The 23647-nt window shown below is 55.3% G+C and overlaps 1 protein-coding gene across 6 annotated transcripts in view; it reads right to left on the reverse strand.

The window, feature by feature from the left end:
- The window catches only part of TFAP4 (transcription factor AP-4), a 33671-nt gene extending 10359 nt beyond the window's left edge, over positions 1 to 23312 (reverse strand). The window contains exon 1 of one of the 6 annotated variants that reach the window (XM_082360099.1): positions 23222 to 23312. Coding sequence is in view for 4 of the 6 variants with exons in the window: in XM_082360094.1 (XP_082216220.1) it covers positions 1713 to 2089 (377 nt within the window). In the remaining 2 variants the exon portion in view is untranslated. Of the gene's footprint in view, positions 1 to 1653; positions 2198 to 16750; positions 16952 to 23221 lie in introns of those variants that run through there. The other 5 variants (XM_082360098.1, XM_082360094.1, XM_082360096.1 and 2 more) reach the window with 5 other exon arrangements.
- Positions 23313 to 23647: the final 335 nt, after the last annotated feature.

Genomic DNA, 23647 nt, shown 5'->3' on the forward strand with positions numbered 1-23647 from the left:
ACAAGAGAAGCCACCACAATGAGAAGCCCGCGCACTGCAACGAAGAGTACCCCCGCTCACCGCAACTAGAAAAAGCCCGCACGCAGCAATGAAGACCCAATGCGGCCAAAAATAAAATAAATAAATAAATTAAAAAAAAAAAAAGAGTAGTTAAGGTGGTAGCCCTGGTGTGTGCGGGGGATGGGGGGGGGGTGTAGGGGTGTATACGTGTGCAGCAACCTTCCCCCAACCTGGTTTCTGCAGCCCCTGGTGTCGACCAGCCTGGGCCACACCGCCTGCGGCTCCTCCTCCCTCAATCCCCGCCTTGCCTGCCCAGAACCGCAGAGCACGTGGCCCCAGCCCTGGGGAGCCATTTCGCTCCTAAAGTAGCACGGCAGGAAAGGGGCCACAGGTCCCAAACTTGGAACCGCAGAGAACAACCCACGCAGTATCGCCGTCCCACAGGTTGTGTTCAATATGCAGATGCCCAGGCCCTTCTCCTAGCGATCGGAATTGCGGGCGTGTGCATTTTAACAACTGTCCAGGGCGATTCCGCTAACCCATAACTCTGCGGTAAAGGGTAGATCTGGAGCAACCCGGGCCAAACTAAGAAAGTGCCTCCTGGGGAAGGCTACGGATCTCGGACCACCCATCCACCCACCCACCCAGCCTTACGGACAACCGGACGCTTTCGGTTTATGGCTGGGGGGAGGGGCACGAGACCGGAAAGTTTGCAGCGGAGACCCACGTGCGGCGGGCAGCGGCCTGGTGAGGCTAGGGGCGACCTCTGATGCCCCCTCCCCAAAAAGCCCCGCACCCGGCCTGCCTCGCCCATCCCGCCCGCGGGGTCAGAGCTTTGTGCGGGTAAAGCGTGGCCCAGGCGCGCCTACAACTCCCACAATGCCGCACCGACGCGGCGCGGAGAACTACTGCTCCCGCGAGGCGGTGCGCTGAGGTCCGCCTACTCCAAGAGGGCTGCAGAGTCACGTCCAGGCCTCGCTAGTAAACAGCGCCCGGGCGCGGGCGGCAAGCTAGCGAGTGGCCGCCAACGTGCCCGGGTCCACGGCGCTCCCGGCGGGCCGCGCCGGCCCCTCGGGTCCCGCCCACTCCCGCACCCCGACTCCAGCACGCCCCCCCGACCCCGCTGCAGCCGCTCCCTGCAAACACTCACACCACCCGGCTCCCCGCTCGCCCCCCCGCGCTCGGAGCCGCGGCTTAGCTGCATTGTAGCCGTCCGCCCCGCGGCCCCACGCGCGCCCCGGGCCCCCCAGACCCCCTTGCAGGGGGCGCCCAGAGAGAGCGATGAAGGAGGGAGAGGAAGGAAGCCGCCGCGGGAGGGGGGAGGAGGAAGCGAGGGGGGGAAAGCCACCAGCACCAAGCATGGCCGGGACTGCTGCAGAACCACGTGGGTCTGTTTGCAATTTACAAACGTCGCGACTCGCCCGCCTGCAGCGGACAAAAGTGACCGGGGCCGCCCGGGGCCCCCACGTTCCGAGGGAGGAGGGTCCCCGAGCGGCCCAAGCCTGGCGCGCAGGGCTGCAGCCACCCCGGCGGCTAAGAAAGGCGAGAGGGTCCGCGGCGCGGGCCATGCGTGCGCACACGCGCGCCCGCCGGGGCGGACTAGCCGGGGGCTGCAATCGTGGGAAGGGGGTGAGGGGGAGGAGGAGTACACACCTACAGAGCCCTCCTATCACTTCTTTCTCTGTTTTCCTGAAATGTTGCAAAGAGGGCACCTTCTGAGTGGGCACCATGAAATACTCCATAGCGATCGGCCCCCCTCCTCTGCACGAGCCAGGTCCCGCGGTCCGCCGGAGAATACAAGATGGAAATCCGAATCAAAGGGCAGCGCCGGACGGAGGTGCAGAATCGGCCGGTCCCAGATGCTGGCTGCGGCGGCGGCGAGGGGAGGGAGGCGGGCGGGAGGGGCGGGAGGGAGGTCTCTCCGGCCTGCCTCCCCGGGCGTGTGTATATGTGTGTGTGTGTGTGTGTGTGTGTGTGTGTGTGTGTGTGTGTGTGTTTGCAGCTGATCAGATGTCTGTTTCAAGGCGGGAAACAGCTGGTGAAAACTCAGCACTCCCCCGGCCTCCTTCCGCGGAGTAAGGAATTGCATGTAAACAAAGGACTATTTGCAGCGCCCCCCAGGGCGGCGCGAGGCCCGGGCGAGAGGGGCGCTGGCCCCCGGGGGCGAGTGGTGGCCAGGGTCTGCGCGCCTCCCCACCAGCTCCGGGTGCGGGGGCCGCGGGCGGGCTTGAAGGGCGCGGCGTGAATGAAGCGAGCTGCGGCCGAGCTACATGCGCCACTATGGGTGATGAGGTCCATCAGCTGACAGGTTGGCAAGCGTAGCAAAAAAAAAAAAAAAAAGGCCAGCCACAGCGAGGAAACCCAGCCCGCGCGCCCGGGGTCCGGCGGGGACTGCTCCGTGCAGGGTCTGCGCGCTTGGCGGCCGTCGGGGTGCGGGGGTGCGGGGGTGCGCAGCTGGGCCCGGCGAAGGCGAAGGCGGCCTGAGGTGCTGCTCTGGGCTTTTTTCTTCTTCGGTTGCAACTGCAGAGAGAGGAGCTGCTCTGGCGCGCTCCCTCCGAGCCCAGGGCCCCCTGGAAACTTGCGTCATAGCCACCGCTTCCCACATGTAACTTGGGGCCGACTTCAGAGGCCGGCCAGCCCCCTCCCTCACTCGCTCCCTGCCTAGCTGCCCGCCACTGCCCGCCCGGCCTGGGCTCCGGAGCCTGGGAATCCCGGAGCCGGGGAGGGGAGGGCAAAGGGGGGCGCGCCGGGCGCCTCGGATCCTGGGGCTGCCTTAGGAAGCAGGGGCCCCGGCGGGGAGGGAAGGGTGGAGGCGGGCCAGGACAGCAGCGGCCCCGGAGGCGGGCTGCCAGCGCGGCTGGGAGGTTTGGTGGATGCTACCGGGTCGCCTCCTATCGCCCCTCGCTTTACCCCTCCGCTGGGAGGCTGGACAGCAGGAGGCACGCCCTAGCTTGGCCTGGGCAGGCGAAGGCTGCATCTTCCCATTCAGGGCGAAGCCAGTGCGAGACTTACTCCCCCGCCAGGGTGCGCTCTCTACTAGGGGTGAAGGCCTGGAGCGGGTGAGGGAGGGACGCCTTGGCTGCGAGCTTCCGTCCGCCCTTCCCGCGTCCCCTCCCCTGGCTCCTGGAGGTTGGCCCCTGGCTCAGGAAGACCGCGCTTGCCTTGGAATGTCCTCCCTCCTGCCCACCGCCTTTCCCAATCCCATCCGCCTTCCAGGTTCCGCCCAAATCGCGCCTCCTAATTGAAATACTGCTACTTATAACAAGGATTACTGTTATTATTAAGAAATGTTATTGTTATTAGATATTCGGAGCACCTTGTAGATGCCTGGCAGTTTTGCGTGAATATTTTCCAATCCTTAAAGTAAGCTGTCAGGCTGTTTCTGTAAGTACAGATCCTGGACCGTGTAACATCGCAGTCCCTGGAGACTTCACTGTGGGGACAGGAAGGATGACATCTGGGGACAACATAGGATACAGGGCCACATAACTGTGTACACTGAGCAGCGTCCATAGTGCCTGGGTGAATGAATGAACGAGAGCTGGGAGAAGTGTGCCCACCCTTCGCTCTGTCTTCTACGGAAATGCCTTGACCCAGCCTGAGCCCGGTTCCTGCGAGCGCACTGTCACTCAGGCTGGCCTCCCCATTTCTGCCAAAGGCATCCTTTCATCTAGAGCCCTCTGCTGTCTCAGATGCACAAACCCCCACCCCCCTGGCTCAGCTGCTCCTGCCCCAAGGCCTGAAATATCATCACTGCCCCCACTGCTCCCACCGCCCCACTCCAACACTCTCCCATCACTAACCCGCTTCACGGCAGTAGCACCAGAAGTCCCCAGAGTCCAGGCCGTTTTCCATTCCCAGGAGGCTCTGTACACCCCTTAGTCTGATCCCTTCCCAACTCCTAATTCGGTCCACTGTGCCCTCTGGAGCCCTCAAAGGGTGTTCAGCAAAATCCCCTTTATCCTTGGTCCCTGACTTTCCCCCTAACCTTCTTGCTCTAAGTTAGGTGTCAGCAAACTTTTTCTATAAAGGGCGTGTAAAAGTTATTTGCATGTGGAATCTAAAATATGACACAAGTGACCATATCTAAGAAACAGAAACACACTCACAGACACAGAGAATAGACTTGTGGTTGCCAAAGGAGCGGAGGTGGGGAGGGAATGACTGAGAGTTTGGGATTAGGAGATGCAAACTATTATATACAGGATGGATAAACAACAAGGTCCTACTGTATAGCACAGGCAACTATATTCAATATCCTGTGATAAACCATAATGGAAAAGAATATGAAATATATATATATAACTGAATCACTTTGTTGTACAGCAAAATTAACTCATTGTAAATCAACTGTACTTCAATAAAAATTTTTTTTAAATATTTGTATTAGCTTCCTATTGCTACTTTTACAAATTACCACAAACTTAGTGACTTAAAACAACACAAGGGAATTCCCTGGCTGTCCAGTGGTTAGGACTCGGTGCTTTAACTGCCATGGGCCAGGGTTCAATCCCTGGTCGGGGAACTAAGATCCCGAAAGCTGCACAGTGCAGCCAATTTAAAAAAAAAATTATTCTCTGGAGGTCAGAAGTCCAAATGGGTTGTATTTGTCTGAAATCAAGGTGTCAGCAGGGTTGCACTCCTTCTGAAGGCTCTAGGGGAGAATCCATTTCCTCACCTTTTCCAGCTTGTAGAGCCTGCCCACATTTCTTGGCTCCTGGCCCCTTCCTTCATCTTCAGAGTGCATCACTCCAACTTCTTTGGTCATCACATCTCCTTCTCTGACTCTGACCCCCCACCCACCCTTATATGATGACCTTGGGCCCAAGCAGATAATCCAGAATAATTTCCCCATCTCAAGATTCTTAACTTAATTATATCTTCAAAGCCCCTTTTGCCATGTAAGGTAACTTATTCACAGGTTCCAGAGATTAGGACATGAACATCTTGGGGAGGTCATTTTTCTGTCTACCATACCATTCTTAGTTCATGAGCCATACAAAACCTGGCAGAGGTTACAATATGCTCCATCTATTCCACTCCTAGGTACACATCCAAAAGAATGAAAACAAGGACTCAAACAGATGATCATATACCAGTATTCACATCAGCATGATTCACAATAGCCAAGGGTGAAAACAACCTAGGGTCCATCAATGGATAAAGGGATAAACAAAATGTGGTCTATTCAAACAAGGGAATATTATTCAGCCTTAAAAAGGAATGAAGTTCTGGGACTTCCTGGGCGCAGTGGTTAAGATTCCGTGCTCCCAATGCAGGGGTCCCGGGTTCCTTCCCTGGTCAGGGAACTAGATCCCACATGCATGCCACAACTAAGATTTCCCTGCCGCAACTAAGGAGCCTGCCACAACTAAGACCTGGCACAACCAAATAAATAAATAAATAATAAATATTTTTTTAAAAAAGGAATGAAGTTCTGATATATACTATAGCATGGCTGAACCTTGAAAACACGATGCTAAGTGAAAAAAGCCAGATACAAAAGTCACATGTTGTATGATTCCACTTACATGAAATATCTAATAGGCAAATTCATTGAGACAGAAAGTAGATTAGAGGTTACCAAGGGCTGGGGGGAGGGGAGATGGAGAGTTATTGCTTAATGGGTATGGAGTTTCTGTTTCGGGTGATGGAAACTTTTGGAAATAGTGGTGATGGTTGCACAACACTGTGAATGTAATTAATGCAACTGAATTGTGCACTTTAAAATGGCAAATTTTATATGTTTTTGACCACAATAAAAAAAAAGTTTTTAAAAAATGGTCAGTGGGGGACTTTCCTGGTGGTCCAGTGGCTAAGACTCTGCACTCCCAATGCAGGGGGCCCAGGTTTGATCCCTGGTCAGGGAATTAGATCCCACATGCCACAACTAAGAGCTCCCATGCTGCAACTAAAGATCTCACATGCCACAACTAAAAAGATCCCGCGTGCCACAACTAAGACCCGGTGCAGCCAAATAAATAAATAAATTTTCTTTTTTTTTTTAAGTATAAAAAAAAAATGGTCAGTGGGCTGGATTTGAGCCGTGGGCTGTAGTTTGCCTGACCCCATTGATCCGGGGGTTGCTGCAAGCCCCTTATCTTCTCACTTTGCTCCTTTGCCAGCTTACATTTCACAGCCCACCAATATAATCATGTTGCATGCATGCTCCCTTGTGAGTCTAACCCCCACCTGCCTTGCCCCAGCCCTGCCCCCTGGAGCTGAACAGCGCTAGGAGAAGGAAATCCCACCATCTCACTTTTAAATGCCAGAACAAGATCCTCATTTGTGCAGCTGGCGATCCCTTCATGTTGCCCTGGTCCATCCTCCCTCCCTCCCAAAGGCTCCCATCACCACCTCTGCCTCCCTCCTTGTACCTGAAATCTGCCTCCTAACCTGTGTCTGGATGCGTGTCCGCGCTCTGTCCGTGCACGGAGAAACCTTCCGTGTGAATTCTTCAAAGATGTCTCTCCAGCGGCTGTCCCCCCCCCGCCGCCCCCGCATCCTTACCTCATGCCCTCTACTGGGTCGTTCCCACACCGAGAACAAGCTGTCTTTATTCCCATTTAAAAACAATAACAAAAGGGAATTCCCTGGCGATCCAGTGTTTGAGACGACACGCTTTCACTGACAAGGGCGCAGGTTCGATCCTGGTCTGGGAACTAAGATCCCACAAGCCCCTCGGCACGGCCAAAAAAAAAAAGCACAATCATACATCCCCTTCCCGCTACCACTCTTATGCTGCTCTCCTTGACTGCAAAATTCCCTGTCCCAGAAGTGGGTACCTATGCTCACTCTCCCATCCTGCTCACTTCATCTGGAGCCAGGACTCCATGAAAACTGCTCTCACTGGTGACTCCAAGGAGCTCTGTTTTCTGTCTTCACTGTATCTGATCTTTTTTTTTAGTTCCCCAACCAGGGATTAAACCCGGGCCCCTAGCAGTGGAAGCTCGGAATCCTAACCACTGGACCACCAGGGAGTTTCCTACCTGACCTTCTTGAAGTTCTTTTCTGCTTGGCATCCGAGATATCCCGGGGCCACAGTCCTCAGACCTCTGTCTCTGTCTACACACACTCCCTGCTCTTCGGACAACAGACTTCCAGAAAGGACTTGAGGCCATGCAGTGTGATTCAGAATCTAGGTTCTGCCCGAACCCCAGCTCCAGGTGTTATCAGGGTGACTGCGGGCGAGTTCCTTGACCTGACTCAGCTTCCTGGTCTGTAAAACACAGGCCGTATAGCACCTAGCTTGCAGGCTGTCACGAGAAGTCGCCGACACACCTGGCACGTCGTAGCATTAATAAGTGGTATTTCCTATTATCACTGGTACTGAGTTGCCACGGGCAGCAGTGGCCAGAGGCATCTGAGTGGGCCCAGGGAGAATGAAAGGGTTTGGTGATGTGCAGGGGAGGGACACAGGAGAAGCCAAGCTTTCCCCCTTCCCTGCTCAAACTTGTCACAGTGATGGGACTTCCCTGGTGGCCCAGTGGTTAAGAATCCACCTTCTAATGCAGGCGGCATGGGTTTGATCCCTGGTCGGGGAACTAAGATTGCATATGCTGTGTGGTGCAGCCAAAAAATTTTTTTAAAAAGACAAAAAAACCAAAACCTTGTCACAGTGAAAGGAAGCAGGCGTGTTGTAAGGTTCTTTTCTGTTGAATGTGGGGCTCCCCTCCTTTACAGTAAAGACACTCCCAGATAGGATCCGATGGTGTGAAAATCAGCCTGCAGACAGTCTGCCCTTTAAAAGGGGAGTCTCTGTGAAGACTGTCATCAAATAACTGCCCGTGGATGATCGGTGTTAGAAATGCAGATTATCATGCACTGAGTCGGCAGAGAGCCGGCCCACCCGCAGCAGGACTCTGGGGCTGGAGACCCTGTTCAGACACTGCTTTGGAAAGCGAGTGTGGAGAAGGGGCTGGCTCGGCCTGGGGGAAAGAGCCGGGGACAGCAGTGTGGCCTGGGACACCTGAAAACCCGGCTTTCCTTCCTCTATGTTGTCAAACCCAAGCCCAATCAGCCTCCCTCCCCAAAATTCCCCATTGCTCCCCTTTCCCCAACCCCACCCCCAAATTCCAGGTGGGAGGAGTGAATGAGAGTCAGCAGTAGGCTTTATTGATGACTGGTCTATCAAAAAAACATGGTCTATCCATCCAATGGAGTATTACTTAGCATAAAAACAGATGAAGTACTAATACATGGCACAACGTGGATGAACCTTGACAACACGATGCTCAGTGAAAGAAGCCAAACACAAAAGGCTACATATTGTATGATTCCGTTTCTATAAAATGTCCAGAATAGGCAAATCCACAGAGGTAGAAAGTAGATTAGTGGTTGCCAAGGAATGAGGGGTAGTCAGGGGGAAACGGGGAGTGGGTACTAGTGGGTATGGGGTTTCTTTTGGGGGGTGATAAAAATGTTCTCAAATTGATTGTGGTGATGGTTACAAAACTGACTGTACAAAAAAACCCACTTAATTTTACACTTTAGATGGGTGAATTATATGGTATGTGAATTATATCTAATAAAGCTGTTATGTTGGGTTTTTTTGTTTTGTTTTTGTTTTTGTTTTTGGCTGCGCTGGGTCTTCATTGCTGCGCGCTGGCTTTCTCTAGTTGCAGCGAGCAGGGGCTACTCTTCGTTGCGGTGCGCGGGCTTCTCATTGTGTTGGCTTTTCTTGTTGCGGAGCACAGGCTCTAGGCTCGCGGGGCTTCAGTAGTTGTGGCTCGTGGGCTCTAGAGCGCAGGCTCAGTAGTTGTGGTGCCTGGGCTTAGTTGCTCCGTGGCATGTGGGATCTTTCCGGACCAGAGCTGGGACCCAAACCCCCTGCATTGGCAGGCGGATTCTTAACCACTGCGCCACCAGGGAAGCCCAAATAAAGCTGTTAGGTTAAAAACAGCTTTATTGACCCTAAAGATGTCCAGAAGTCCCGGGAGCCCCAGAAATCAAAGGGATCCCCTACAGCAGAGGGTTCCAGAGCTTCTTTCTTCAGCCAAAGTGGGATCTGGCTGCCCTGATGGTGCGATCAGCACTGTCCTTCTCAGAACACACCTGCCTTCCTCTGAGGCTGGCTGGAGGTTCAGGTGAGAGATGGGAACCCTGAGAATGTGGATTTAAACTGCAGCCAGGAAGACTGTCAGCACAGAGGCCGAGGCAGGTTTCCACTCTACATAGCACCCATAGGGAGGGGGGATGCATTTTTCTCAGTTTTAAACTTTTATCCTACATGTGTGTCAAGAATACTCTTCTTCTCCTTGGACAGATGATGTATTCATTTCCTGCTTCTGTGTAACAAATTTCCATAAATTTATTGGCTTGAAACAGCACAGTTTATCATCGCCAGGTGTGGCATGGCTGGGCTCTCGGCTCAGAGTCCTGCCGGGTGAAATCGAGGTGTCAGCGGGGCTGCAATCTCATCAGGGGCTAGGATGACGTTCCAAAGTCACTGTTTGTTGGCAGGATTCAGTTCCTTGCAGCTGTAGGACTGACGTCCCGTTGTCTTGTGGACTGTCAGCTCCTGGAGACCATCCTCAGGACCTTGTCCCATGGCCCCACCATCTGAGGAACAGAGAGGGTCCCACAGGTTGATTCCCTCTCTCGCTTTGAATCTCTCTAATTTCCTCTTCCACAAGCAGCTGGAGAAAACTCTGCTTTTAAAGGTCTTGTGTGCTTAGGTCAGGCCCACCTGGATAATCTACCTCAAGGGCAACTGTGCCATATAACATAACCTAATCACGGGAGTGATGCCATAGTCACAGGTTCCGCCCACACTCAAGGGGAAGGAGTATACGAGGGCAAAGGTCATTGGGGGTCATTGGAGAATTCTGCTACCACCGAGATGGAACCATGAAGGAGAAGCACAGAAAGTTAAGGAACGTCCCTCAGGATGTACAGAGAATTGGAGATGGAGCCTGAAGAAGAATCTAGGGCCCCAACCCTAATTTGAGGCTTTATCCTCTACACAAATATGCCAGGAGTGGTGGATGGAAGGACCAGATGGCCTTTAGGGCCCCCGTTGACCTCTAAGGCTCCAGCATACTCTGGTGCATATGGGGAACCCCAGCCTGCTTGAGGGGGGGCAGGGTGGTGGGGGGTTGTGGATAGCAGCCATTGGAGCAGGGATGAGGCCCCATGGAAGCAAAAAGCCCCTGCCTGGGAGAGGATCCTGAATGCTCCCAGGAAGGCAGAATGCGGGTCAGACGCTTCTGTTGTGGATTGGAGCAAACCCCAATATCCCCCAATGCCCTGGTCCCCTTTCTTACCCTAGTCACAGGGAGATCTCTGGGCCGACAAGGCTGGGGTCCCCCAACCACTAGGGGGAGCCTGGCACGCATGATGCTTTTTTGCAAGCTGAGCCTGAGCACACTGGTGGAACCCAAGGCAGGTACTGGGGTGGAAGGACTGACCGCCCAACTCCCCACACCCCCGAGGCCCTGCAGATCCTGGGGCACCAGGCTTGTCAAGGTGCCCGAAGGCCCTGACCTCTGGATGCCCGCTTCCTTCTAACAGCCCGATCTGGTTCACTTTGCTCATAAGCGAGCCCTTGGAAAGGGGACTGGAGTCCACCTGTGGCGTGTCCCCCATTCCCCCCTTTAGTCCTGCCCATGTTTCCAGACCTGACACTGCAGCCCATGGCGGGGGAGCTCCTGCCTTCTCCTCTCCTCTTCCTCCACCAGCTTGCCCTGTCTTGGGTCCCCCCAGGGAAATGCCTCTCTGATTTTCAACACATGGACAAGGAGCAACCAGGCCATCTGCTTCGATTGGGTGCATCCCACTGAGTTTTATAAAAACTCAGTGAGGGAATTCCCCAGAAGTCCAGTGGTTAGGACTTGGCACTCCCACTGCCGTGGCCCGTGTTCAATCCCTGGTCGGGGAACTAAGATCCCGCAAGCCACTGGGTGTGGCAAAAAAACTAAAAGCAAAAAAACCAAAAAACAAAAACAAAAACAACAACTCAGCGAATGGCCACCCTGGCTGGACTTTCAGTTTTAGACAGAAATGGCTGTGTGACCACTTCCTCAGTTGATTGTAAGCTGACAAGGCAGTTACAACAATCCCACCAGGCAGCCCAGTAGCCTGGGGCACAGCATAGCAGTAAAGGGGGACCTAATGATGCCCAGCCTGGGCTCTTTAACCAGGGGTGCAGGGGGAAGGGGAGGACAGAGCTTCTGGTCAACATAAAAAGAGAGTAAGTCAGCCAAGGCACCAAGGGGGTGTGGCTGGATAGGACGAAGGGTCAGCAGAGGCGCCACGAGAAATCGGGAGGGAGCATTTGGGGTTCAGGAGAAAGGCAGGAAGGAGAGGAATCGGGAAGAGGAAAGCTGGGGAGCTGCCGAGCTCGAGAGGTTGTCCAGTGTGCCTCTGGGCAGCGGGCTCTCCTCCCACTGGAGGAGTGGACAGGGGCGGGGAGACAAGGCGGGACGTCCAGTCCCATTTGAGGATGGAAAAGGGTGGGCTGGGACCAGCCAGGCCAGGGGAGGGACACAGGCCTTCTCTGATGAGAAAGCAGACCTGGGTGGGCTGTGACGGGGGAGGCTGCCAGGAAATGGGAGTAGCTCTCCCTGAGGAGGGGAGCTCAGAACCCTAGCGTGTCAGGAGGCACGTGGGCACGAGAGGTCTGGGCCACTGTGTGCCAGATGCTGCTCTGGCGGCTTTACCTGCATTCCGCATTTTATCCTCACTACAGGCCCCTAAGTCCTGTTATACCCTGGGGACTTGTCAAGGTCACCTGACCAGTCTGTGCCAGCACCTGGCTCCTTCAACAGCCTGTGCTGCTGCCCCTAGAATAGCCTCCAGGCTGAGAGCTCCCCTGGTCCCGGTGGCCTGGCCCTGCCCAGGTATGGCCAGGTGCAAGAGGGGAGCTGAGGGATGTGGAGGGAGAAAACCCTGTCTGCTGAAATGGCAAGGTCAAGTTCACGGTGATATCGAACACATGTTCTGTGGTTGACTGTCAGTGCCCAGACAGCCAAGGGAAGGAGCAACTCCTAGGGGTCAGGGAAGGCTTTGGATTCAAGTTTGGGCAGACAGGGAGGAAGGAGGTGAGAGAAGCTCTCCAGAGGGCAACCTGACTGGTGCAAAGGACAGTTTCAGGACGGCTTTCTCCTCCCTCGACACCTCCGGACCTTGCACCAATTTGCGGCTGTGCTGCTCCCGCCAGCACACTGGGGGTTAATATCTGTCTGGTGTAGTGACCACAGCAGCAGTGGCAGCAGGCTGTGATGCCAGTAACTCAGAAGCTGAAATGTGAGAAGCAGGAGGAGAGGGGCAGGGCTGGGAAAAGCTGAGCCACCGCGGCAGCAGCAAGGAGAGAGGGTTTCCCTGGCAGGATCCTGCAGCTCGGCTCCAGCAGCCAGAGGAGGCCCTCCCATCCTCGGCCCACGTCCCCTCCACATCACTGCCCCTCCTGCCTCAGGCCACGGGCTGTGGCACCCACTCAAGGTGGTCCATGGTCACGGTCATGACCAGCGTCCGAGCCCTTGGGCCATGGAGCAGCAAGTCGGGGCTGCAGATCTGGGGAAGGGACGGAGGGCGTGCCCAGGCGACCAGCAGAGAATGTATGTGTGGGGCCCTGCCCAGCACTGCCGGAAGCACTGGGTGGGGAGACAGGCAGAGGGCAGAGTGGGGAGGAGGATGGGAGGTCCCTCGGGCCCGACCTCAGAGGTCTGGCCTTGACTTCCCCCTCCTCGGGCAGAACTGAGTCATGGGAGCCTCCCGCTGCTCCAAAGGCAGGGAGACACACAAAGCTCCCGGCCCCCTCCCTGGGCCCGCTGCCAGCCTGCCTCTGCCGTGAGGACCGACCTCAACTTCCCAAGTGTGTGCGAGGTGCTGGGCACCGCGGGAGCCCCTCATCTCCCTGTCCTTAGTCAGTCCCACACTCGCAGTATCAGAGTTTCGGCGGGTGTGTGTGTGTGACCCGCCCCCCCCAATACAGATGAGCAAACAGAAGCTCAGAGAAGTTCAGAAATTTGCCCAAAGCCACACAGCCAGAGTGAACCTGGGCTTGTCTGACAGCAATTACCCACCATGCCATGCTCCCAGGAAGGCAAAAGGAACAAAGTCCACCGGCAGGTGACCCGGGGCTGTGCGCCAAATCCAAGAAGGCAAGAGATGAAAGGCAGCCCAGGAACCTCAGGAAAGAGGCTGCAGATGAACAAAAGGGGCAGTAATGTTTGGGGCTTGGTACCCCGTGAGGTGGTGAGAATGGCATCCAGAGGAAGCAGGGGAAAGGCCTGGTCCTGCCTGGATCTGTGGATGATGATTCTATGGTGGTAGAGACCTCCCGTAATCCCTTAAGATGCATCCCCTGGAGCCACAGGATCACCACTGAGCAGGTGACCACTCACCTTGACAAATCACAGAGCACTTCTGGGGCTTGAGGTTTGCATGGCCCTTGTTTGAAGAGTTAGCAACATTTACTGTGGGAGGGACTTCCCTGGTGGTCCAGTGGCTGGGGGGTCCGCGCTCCGGGTTCGATCCCTGGTCGGGGAACTGGATCCCACATGCCGCAACTAAGAGCCCGCACGCTGCAACTAAGAGCCCTCATGCTGCAACTAAAGTTCCCGCATGCCGCAAGGAAGATTGAAGATCCCGCGTGCCGCAACTAAGAGCGGTGGGCAAGGCTCTGCTAAAAATGTACAGAAGCACCGTAGTAGGCCCCACTGGGGCCTGTTGGCCAGGAGGCAGGAAGGTCCCAGCTCCACAGCTTCCAGCTGTGACCTTGTGTGACCTTGACTCACTTCTCTGAGCCTTGCTTTCCTCACCTGCAGAAGGGGGATCATGCCAGCACCGACACGGAGGGCTGCTGTGAGGATTAAATGGGTCATTTGTCAAAAAGCACTTAGATTGAAAAACTTCACCTTCACAAAAACTTGTACATGCATGTTCATAGCAGCATTATTCACGAAAAGTAGAAACAACCCAAATGTCCTTTGATGGATGGATGGATAAACAAATGCTGATCCATCCATACAGTGGAATATTATTCACCCATAAAAAGGAATGAAACACTGACACAGGCTACAACATGGATGAACCTTGAAAACATGATGCTCAGTGAAAGAAGCCAGACACAAAGGACCACATATTGTGGGACTCTATTTATTGGGGTGGCCAAAAAGTTCATTTGGTTAATGAATACACTGTTCAATAAAGTTCTTAGTGGAAATGAAAAATGTCTTTTATTTCTACTTAAAACCAAATGAACTTTTTAGCCAACCCAATATATGAAATGCCCGGAACAGTCAAATCTGTAGGGTCAGAAAGCAGACGGGTGATTGCCAGTGGCCAGTGGCCGGGGTGGGGAGGGGAGGAATGGGGAGTGATTACTAATGGCTTCAGGGTTCTTTTTTGTTTTGTTTTGTTTCTAAATCAATTTTTTTTTTTTTTTGGCTGCACCGCATGGCTTTTGGGATCTTAGTTCCCCGACCAGGGATTGAACCCAGGCCCTTGGCAGTGAAAGCGCGGCGTCCCAACCACTGGACCACCAGGGAATTTCCAAAATTGATTTTATTTTTTAAAGCAGTTTTAAGTTCAGTAGTTTTTTTTTTTGTTTTTTGGCCGCACCTTTTAGTTCCTTGACCAGGGATCGATCCCGCGCCACCTGCAGTGGAAGCACGGTGTCTTAACCACTGGACCGCCAGGGAATTGCCTAAGTTCAGTAGTTTTAAGTTTTTAAGCAATACTGAGCAAAGGTTCAGAGATTTTCCATACACTCCCTGCACCCACTATCAAATCCCCCATGTAAATGGTACATTTCTTACAATTGATGAATCTGCTGGGGTTCCTTTTGGGGGATGATGAAAATGGTCTGGAATTAGATGGTGGAGATGGATGCACAACTCTGTGAATATACTAAAACCCACTGAATTGTATTACTTTAAAGGGGTGAATTTTACGGGATGTGAATTCTACCTCAATTTTTAAAAAGCACTCAGTAAGAGCTCAGAATACGTAGCTCTCGTTACTATGTCCTTCAACTTCAGACAGTCTGTCATTTAATGGAAGAGACCAGACGAACACATCAAAAAATGTTTGACACCCAGAAGAGAGCCGGGCAGCCTGGTCCCAGCAGCCTGGGACAACTGTCGTAGAGTCACGATCAGGGCGTGCAGGACATGGACGAGTGACCGATGCAGGAGCCCCCAATCGCCATGCTGGCTATGTGGAGATAAGCTCCGCACAGAGGTACCGACCCCACCACGTCCAGAGGAGAATAACCATGAGTGCAGGAGTCTTGTCAGGAATCTAAGGAGGTGGCATTTGGGCTACGAGTCACAGGACGTGGGTGGTTTGGCGGGGATGAGCAGGCACCCACAGATGTGTGGCATCCCAGAGGGATGCTGGCAGGCAGGGCTGGCAGGAGTGGAGGGCGCTGAGCCCTGGGGAAGGCAGGGGACACTCCTTGGAGCACTCCCTGTGCCCCGAGCAGATTCTGGGAGGGGTTTTACTTCAGTTCACAAATGGTTGCAGAAAGCTTACAGGAGGCTGGCCCTCCACCCTCCCAGAAGCTCTAGGTTTCTGGGAGGTGTCCAGGAGGTTCGGACCACTCTGGGCACTGAGTTTCCTCTTCTGAGCCACCCCCAGGTTCCAGCGTTCCAAGAGAGAGAATATAGGAGATGGGCGAGCCTGGGTCAGGCCCTTCACCACCTAACCACCCCCCCACACACACACCCCCATGTCAAACGACCAGGCTTATGCTGTGGCACGGGAGGGAAAGAGGCAGCCACTCCCAGGAGTAGAGCCTGGGCCCCTCCTCCAGCCCCAGGTGGAGCTGAGGGCACATGGAGGCGACTCCCAGCGGCAGGCCTGAGCCTGCAGGCCCACAGGTGAGGCCCACCCGCTGCTCCCTCCACCCCTTTCCTGTCCCTCCTGCCTCCATCCTCTGTCCCATGTAGTCCCTAACTCTCTCCTGGGAGAAGCTCCTTGGAGGAGAGAAAGGGGCCTGCACACACGCAAGCGTGCACACACGCACACATACACACACACGCATCATCCTTTCAGCCCACAGGGCAGATCACACAGCACCTAGATACAGGGAAGAGAAAGGGACCTAGGCTAGTTAGCATAGAGCCTTCTCCAGGCCAGGCAGGTGCCAAGGGATTTGGAAACATTGTCTCAGTCAATCCCAAAAAGAATCCTATGAGATTTCATAGATGAAGAAAATGAGCTTCTGAGAGCTTAAGGAATTCAGCCAGTGGGACACCCCAGTAGGTAAGAGCCATAAAGCCAAGCACAGTGCCTGGCACAAGCCCCAGGAGGCAGTTCTGTGGGAGCCGCTCAGCAGAGTGCTGTTTCTGCCCACCCCTGGCACTGGCTCCTTTGGGGGACCCCTCCCACTCCCACTTTCTCCGTGTGGCTCTTGGGGCATCGGCCCTGCACTGCAGCGAGCTCCTGACCCAGGCCTGTCCCATCAGTGTCCGGGATGAGCTGGGCCCCAACTGGGCCAACAAGAGGCAAGCCTAGGGTCTCGCTGGAGCCCCAGGGAGAGGCAAGCTAGGAGTTCGCAGGCCTTGGGGAGCAAAGGCCCCAGAGTAAACCCACACAGAGGACACTGGGCCAGGAGATGCAAGCCAGTGTCCCAGGGCCATTGCTGAGCACAGGACCAGCTAGGCCCTCGGCCTTTGCAGTTATATGAGCTCTCTGAAGGAAGGTCTGACTGCAGAGCTCACGCTGTTTCCCTGCCCCACGCTGTCCCCTTCGGGGCTCTGGTAGCTTAGGAGCTGGGACAAGGCTGGGGATGGGGCCTCACCTCTCTCCCAGAATCCTGGGGTGGGGGGGCCGGGAGTGTGGGACCCTCTCAGCCTCCTCCTCCCTGGCTCATCGCTCAGTTTGACCTTCAAAGTTGACATCTGCTTCCAAGACTCGGTCTCTCCTCCTGGAATTTAGCCTCCAGATGTCAGATCCGAGGCGGCAGCGGTGGCTGCCTGGCTCCCCCCAGAGTGAATCAGCCACATTCCAAAGGTGCAAACACAGACGCCGCGCCCTCGGCAGCCTGGGGCTGCAGACTTCCTCCCCAGGCCCGCCCGGCCCCAGCTCCCGCTCCGCTCCCCTCCCCTCCCCAATCGCCTCTTCCCAGCCAGACCAGGCTTTGGGCTTCCTTTCCAGAGACATTCTGGAAAAAGAATGCCGCTGGGGCCGGGAGACACCCTGATCCGCCCTGCTGGCTCTGTCCCCTGCAGCGAGCACGGACCCCAGCCTGGGCGCCCCCAGCTGTTATCAGTATATGTGGCTCATTCACACAGCAGGAATTTACTGAGCACCTACTATGCGGCAAGCAAGATAGACACAAGTCCCTGACCTCACGGAACTCAGCCCAGCAGGAGAGTCAGACAGAATCAGGTCCACAGACAGAAAATAATTCCAAGTGCGGGCACAGCTCTAAAGGAAAGAAAGAAGGGACTGAGACAGATGACAAGGGACAAAGGGAGGGCTGTGGGGGCCTCTCTCAGGAGTCACAGGGAAGTTGAGCCCTAAAGGATGAACGGAAACCTCATCTACAGGGTCAATTCTCAGCGATCTTGTCAGGAGAACCACAGCAAAGCAACCCCAAAGAATGTCCCCCGATCGCTCAGCAAGTTTTTGAGTCCTTGTGCTCGCGCCTTCTGTCAGCATTAATGCAGGGGTGTCTGGCTAATATTTTTTTTAATAAAAGCTTTATTGAGATATAATTCACATAGCATACAATTTACCATTTTAATGTATACAATTCAATGGTTTTCAGTATTTCAATGTAGTGCAACAATTACCACAATCAATTTTAGAATATTTTTACCACCCTCAAAGAAACCCTGCACTGCTTACCAGTTACATCCACACCCCTCTGCCCCCAGCCCCTAGCAACCACACATCTACTTTCTGTCTATGGATTGGCCTATTCTGAACATTTCCTAGAAATGGAACTATACAATATGTGGCCTTTTGTGTCTGGCTTCTTTTACTGAGCATCACGTTTGCGAAGTTCATCCACATGGTAGCCTGTGTCAGTACTTCATTCCTTTTCATGCCTGAGTAATATTCCATTGTGTGGACAGACCACAGTTTGTTTATCCATTCATCCGTTGATGGACCTTTGGGTTGTTTCCACCTTTTGGCTGTTGTGAATAATGCTGCTGTGAACATCCGCGTACGAGTTTTTGCATGGACATATGTTTTCATTTCTCTGGGGTGCACACCTGGGAGTGGAATCACCAGGTCAAATGGTGACTATGCTGAAGAACTGCCAGGCCCTGCACCACCTGACATGCCCACCGGCAGTGGGAGAGGGTTCTAATTCCTCCCTCTCCCCCTCAACACTTGTTATTGCCCCTCCTTTTTTGTCACTGCCATCTGCTGGGTTGAAGTGGTATCTCATGGGGTACCCAACTGCACCCCCATTCCTTTTATGCCTGCACTGCCCCCACCCTCTGGAGATTCCAAGGCTTCCAAGCCCTACAGCAGGTCCTGCTATGATCCACCTCCTCCTTCACAAGGGTCAAACCCAAATCCAGTCCAATGCCTGCAGGCCTTTAGGTACAAGGAGCAGTGGGGAGGCGAGATGCGGCGTGGGGTGTCCTGGTCTGTGACCCCAGGGCACAGTGAGGAAGAGGGGCCTTGGGCAATTTCCTACAGGAGTTCCTATGCATCTCAGCCTATCTGCGCCTTCACAGACAGGGCAGGGCTTCTTCTGTTCCTTCACTGCCCTAGATCGTAGGCACACATTCATTCACTCATTCAGCATAAATAATTGCCAAGGGCTTCCCTGGTGGCACAGTTGTTAAGAATCTGCCTGCCAATGCAAGGGACACGGGTTCGAGCCCTGGTCCAGGAAGATCCCACATGCCGAGGAGGAACTAAGCCCGTGCGCCACAAATACTGAGCCTGTGCTCTAGAGCCCGCGAGCCACAACTACTGAAGCCCACATGCCTACAGTCCGTGCTCCGCAACAAGAGAAGCCACCGCAATGAGAAGCCCGCGCACTGCAACGAAGAGTAGCCCCCGCTCGCCGCAACTAGAGAAAAGCCCACGCACAGCAACGAAGACCCAACGCAGCCAAAAAAAAAAAAAAACTTAAAAAAAAAAATTTGCCGAATGAGTGAATGAATGAACAGAAGACGAAGAAAGAGAACCCAAAGAGGGGATCATCGGTTAGAAGCTCAGGCTCTTGGGTGAACTGGTTTGCACTTGAATCCCACCTCTGCTACTTTGTAGCTGTGTGCCCTTGGGCCAATCACTTGGCTTCTCTGAGCCTCCCCCGCCTCATCTACAAAATGGGCCAGACAGTGACTTCCTACCTGACAGCATGGTTTTGAGGATTAAACGTAGTGATAAAGATCAAGCAGTATTCCATGCCAAGGACTTCTAGAGACGAGGTCATGTAACATCAATCCTCACAAGAACCTTGTGAGATAGGACTATTATTACCAGCTTTGACATTATAGACAGGAAACAGGAACTTTGGGGGCTCAAGGAATCTGTCCAGTTAGAATGCTGGGAATGGCAAAACCAGGATCTGGGGAATCCCCTGGCGGACCAGTGGTTGGGGCTCCACGCTTCAACTGCCGGGGCCTGGGTTCCGTCCCTGGCCGGGGAACTAAGATCCCAAAAGCTGGGCAGCGTGGCCAAAAAACAAAAAAACAGGATCTGAACCAAGACCCCTGACTCCAGGCGAGGACACTGACCCAGCGCCACGTGGCCCCTGACACAGATGGAGGGAAGCCGGGCAGCCTCCGAGCAGGTGACCGATGGGCTGGTCTGGAGGCGGACCTGCCTGTTCAACGGATGCCCCTGGGCTCAGAGTCTGGTTCTCAGAAAGTGGGCAGGCCGCTGGGGAGTTCAGAGGCCCCTAACAGCGGGTGGACGGATGGAGGGACGCCAGAGATGCTGCCAAAGCAGAAGTTGACCGTGCCTGGGGGGGCGTGGGAAGAAAAGGTGCAAAGAGACCCCGTGGCTGCAAGCCTGGGGCACTAGGACAGACACCAATGAGGGGAGTCAGGAAGACGAGGCGGTACTAAGAGTTTTATCAGCGAAAGCAGAAAGAAGTCAGAAGTGTCCAGAAGGGAAGCCGGGCTACTGAGAGGGGCACTCTTTCCTCTACCAGCGTGTGTGGCATAGAAGGAGCCTGGCAGAACCCACAGCGGCTGGACCACTCTAGGGTGACAGGTGTGGCCAGACTCCCCTCAAGTCAAAGAGCCTACGTCGAAGAGCTCCAGGGGGCTAGCTGAGGGGAGACATCAAGCTAGCCCCTAAAAATGTAGGCCTGGTGCACCCCGAAGGCTGGGTGTAAGTTTGGGGCACTCTCCTGAATAGAGATGGGGTTCCCCTCACTTTTGCCTCTGCAACTGAGGAAAGGCATCAAGCCGAGAAGGCCCAAGGATGGAACCCCAGGGAATACCTGGGTTTAGGGGGCCACAGGCAGGGGAGGCAGTGCAGACCCCAGAGGGCTTCAGGCACGCAGGAGCACAGGCTGCTGCGGAGAGGCGGCTGGGAGGAGGTCTCCACAGGAAGTGCTGCCGAGGGCACAGCTCGGGACAGCTCAGCACTGAGCAGGTTATCGGGGTGGCCTGCTCTCTGGGGAAACTTGGCTGGGGAGGGATGGAGGTAGGGCTATTGCTTGAGAGTCCAGCATTTATTTTCAACAGGGGAGAAGCTCAGCTGACAGCACCCCAACGGAGAGTGGAATGCATTTAAATTCAGTCGTGGAAAACATTTACACACACCAGGCTCCGGATTTGCTAGAAGGGGTTTCTCACAGCTGCCTGGCTGGGAAGTCCAGGACAGTGGTTTTCCAGGTTTAGTCAGAGGCCCACATGCACCTGGAGCTTGTTAAAAATGCAGATCCCCGGGCCTCACCCTGGACTTACCGGTTCAGTAAGTCTCTCAGTTTGAGAATCCACTGGGGCTGTAAGGCTCAGAATATCACCAGCTCAGTAGACGACAATGCACGGAGACTCACCTGAGGGGACAAGCCCTCACCTCTTTCCGGCATTCTATCCACATTTATCCACATGAGTCTCAGGACTCACATGTGCCGCCTCAGACCTCTAGACCTCCACCTGGACACTCCCACACTCTTGGCCCACCTGGTCAGTGACCAGAACTCCAGCTGCCCCCTTAGCTAAAGGCCAGGGTGTACGGGAGGTCCTAGGCACCCAGGTAGAGTGAGAGTCATTCACCTGACCCCCAAACTTCATGAGGAGGAAGCCCTCTGCTGGCACCCCCCAAGGTGCCTCTGGCCCCACCTGTACCAGTCCCACTGTGAGAAAGGACTGACCTATTTGACCCAGACACAAAGGCCTAGTGACAAGGTCTGGGGACAGTGTGGCTGAGAAGAAAAGCAGAAAGTGTCTCCATCCCCTTTGGTCATCATCCCCTCTGCCACCCCTACAACCCCACAGAGTATGTGTGTGTGTGTGGGTCTCCAAGCCGAACACGAAATGTATCCCCTCTACAGGGGTGAATCAGCTCCCAGAGGGGCAGGGCTTGGGCTCTGCAGTCAAATGGTTTGCACTAGGATCCCATCTCTGCTCTTTTACAGCTGTGCAAGCTCAGGCAAACCACTTAACCTTTCTGAGCATCTACCAAACAGGCCTGACAGTAAGTCCTGCTGTGGTCCTGTACCACCAGGACCTCTGACTGACTGGTGACCGGAGACTCCAACACAGGGGGCTGGGTCGCACCCATAACCCTCCCAGGGCCACATTTCACACCACAGCCCAAAGGCCAAGGCTGGAGGCTATGCCAGGCTGGAGAAGGGGCAAATTGCAGAAGACTCGCCATCCTTGCCCCATTAGAAACCCGCAGCCCTTCTCGGGATCAGAGGCACAAGCAGATCTTCACAGGAGCACGAAAACATTTCCCCCCTTCCCAAAGCAGAGAACCGGTCAGCATGGCCAGCAGAGCCCAGATCGGTAGCCCTGAGGCTCTTTCCCTCTGGTCTGCACAGCAGGCAGAGAATGTGCTGCAGGTGCAGACATGGGCGGGTTTCGTGTGTTTTGTGTTTGTGTGTGTGCGTGTGAATCTCTCCAGACTCACAGGGATGTATGGGGGATTCTGCTTGTTCTGCACTTGCTGGCCGGCACACAGCCTGCCTGGCTGACTCCACCTTTGTTACTGCACTGGAGCACTCAGCCGCACCGGGCTCCCCCCAGCCACCCCCAGAAGCAACCTCTTCCAGGCTCTGGGCCTTCTGCCCTCTCTCCCCAAAGCCACTTGTACCCGCAAAAGAGCCGAAAGGGGGGCAAGTGCTTCCCAGACAACAAAAGCCTCTCCCAAGAGAACAGACATCCTCGAAGGCTCCTGCTACACCCTTGTTCTGTGCACTGATTTCAGGCTCAGTTTCAGGGCCCCATTTGCTGGGTATGAATTACAGCCAGCTGGCTTTTGGGCAGATGGTCAGCAAAAGGACCCTGCCCATCCATCTTTCACTTCAGGAGGTCAGTCACACCCTCTCCCTCTAGCACTCTGGGAGGAAACTGAGGCGCGGCACAGAGGACCTGATTTGGTCAAGGTCACCCTACCCTGGGTCTCCTGGGTGTTTCAGGCAATGACGCCAGTCTCCTTGGGCTCCAATGCTGTGTGACCTTGGGCAAGTTATTTAGCCTGCCTGAGCCTGATTTCCTCTCACACAATGGTAGCGCCCACGTCTGGGCTGTCCTGAGGCTTAAAGGAAATAATATGCGTAGAGCACCTAACACTTTGCCGGGCACCTGCTCAACACTGAGCCATTACTGTCATGATTCCGTCCTTTCTTTCTGCCCCTCTCTCCACTCCAGCCACACTGGCCTCAATGCCCGGCTGCTCCCAACACCCCCAGGCACCAGTTGTTCCCTCTTTTCCTCCGGGACTTCGCTCAAAAGTCACCTTCTCAAGGACCCTCCTAGCCGCCTGGTGGATGTTCGTCCCCCGCTTTTGTCCTCACCCTGACACTCATCCGACATAGTGGACATTCTACTGATTCACCCGCCGGCCTCTCCTCTCGCCCTGGAGCACAAGCCCTGTGAGGGCAGGGCTTTTGCAGCCCTCTCCACCCCGGGTGCCCGCGCTGCAGTGAACGAAGGGTTCCTACCGCGTCTACCCGGCTGCGGGCGCGCCTGGGAGCCTAGTTCAGGGGCCAGATTTCGCCCTGGGGGCCGCCAGGCCGGGCCGGAGCAAGAGGAGCAGCGCGCGCTGGGGCCGCGGGCCGGGGTGGGTGGCGGCAACCGGGACTCCGGGGGGCGGCGCCGGGGACAAAGGGCGGCCCTACCTGCGAGAGGGGTGCGGGTACCTCCCCCAGGGCGGCTCCGGCGCGTGCCCGCGAGGTCACGTCCGGGGCGCGCCGGCCGGAAGGAGGCCCCTGGCGGGGTGGGGGGGCGGGGCGTCTGCGGCCTGGCCACGCCCCCGGTCGCGGGCCCGAGGCGGGGGCGGAGCCAGCCGGGTCGGGGCCGCCTCGCACTTCCGCTCTCCCCCGCCGGCTTATTCATATTCATGAGGCCGTGAGGGGCGGGGACCGAGTCCCCCACGGCGCCCTGCCCCCCACCCCCCCCCAAGCTGCGGATCCCGCCTCGGCTGAGGCTCCGGCCCCAGTGGGGCGCCCCCGGCTTCCGCCTTGGGGAGGGAGTTTCCACTTGGTCACGACTCAAAAATGTGTCGCTCCCGCTCCTCCGCCCCCTCGTCCCTGCCTGGGATGGGG

This window comes from Balaenoptera borealis (genome assembly GCF_965194805.1).
Source record: "Balaenoptera borealis genome assembly, chromosome: 16".
NCBI classification, from domain to species: Eukaryota; Metazoa; Chordata; class Mammalia; order Artiodactyla; family Balaenopteridae; genus Balaenoptera; species Balaenoptera borealis.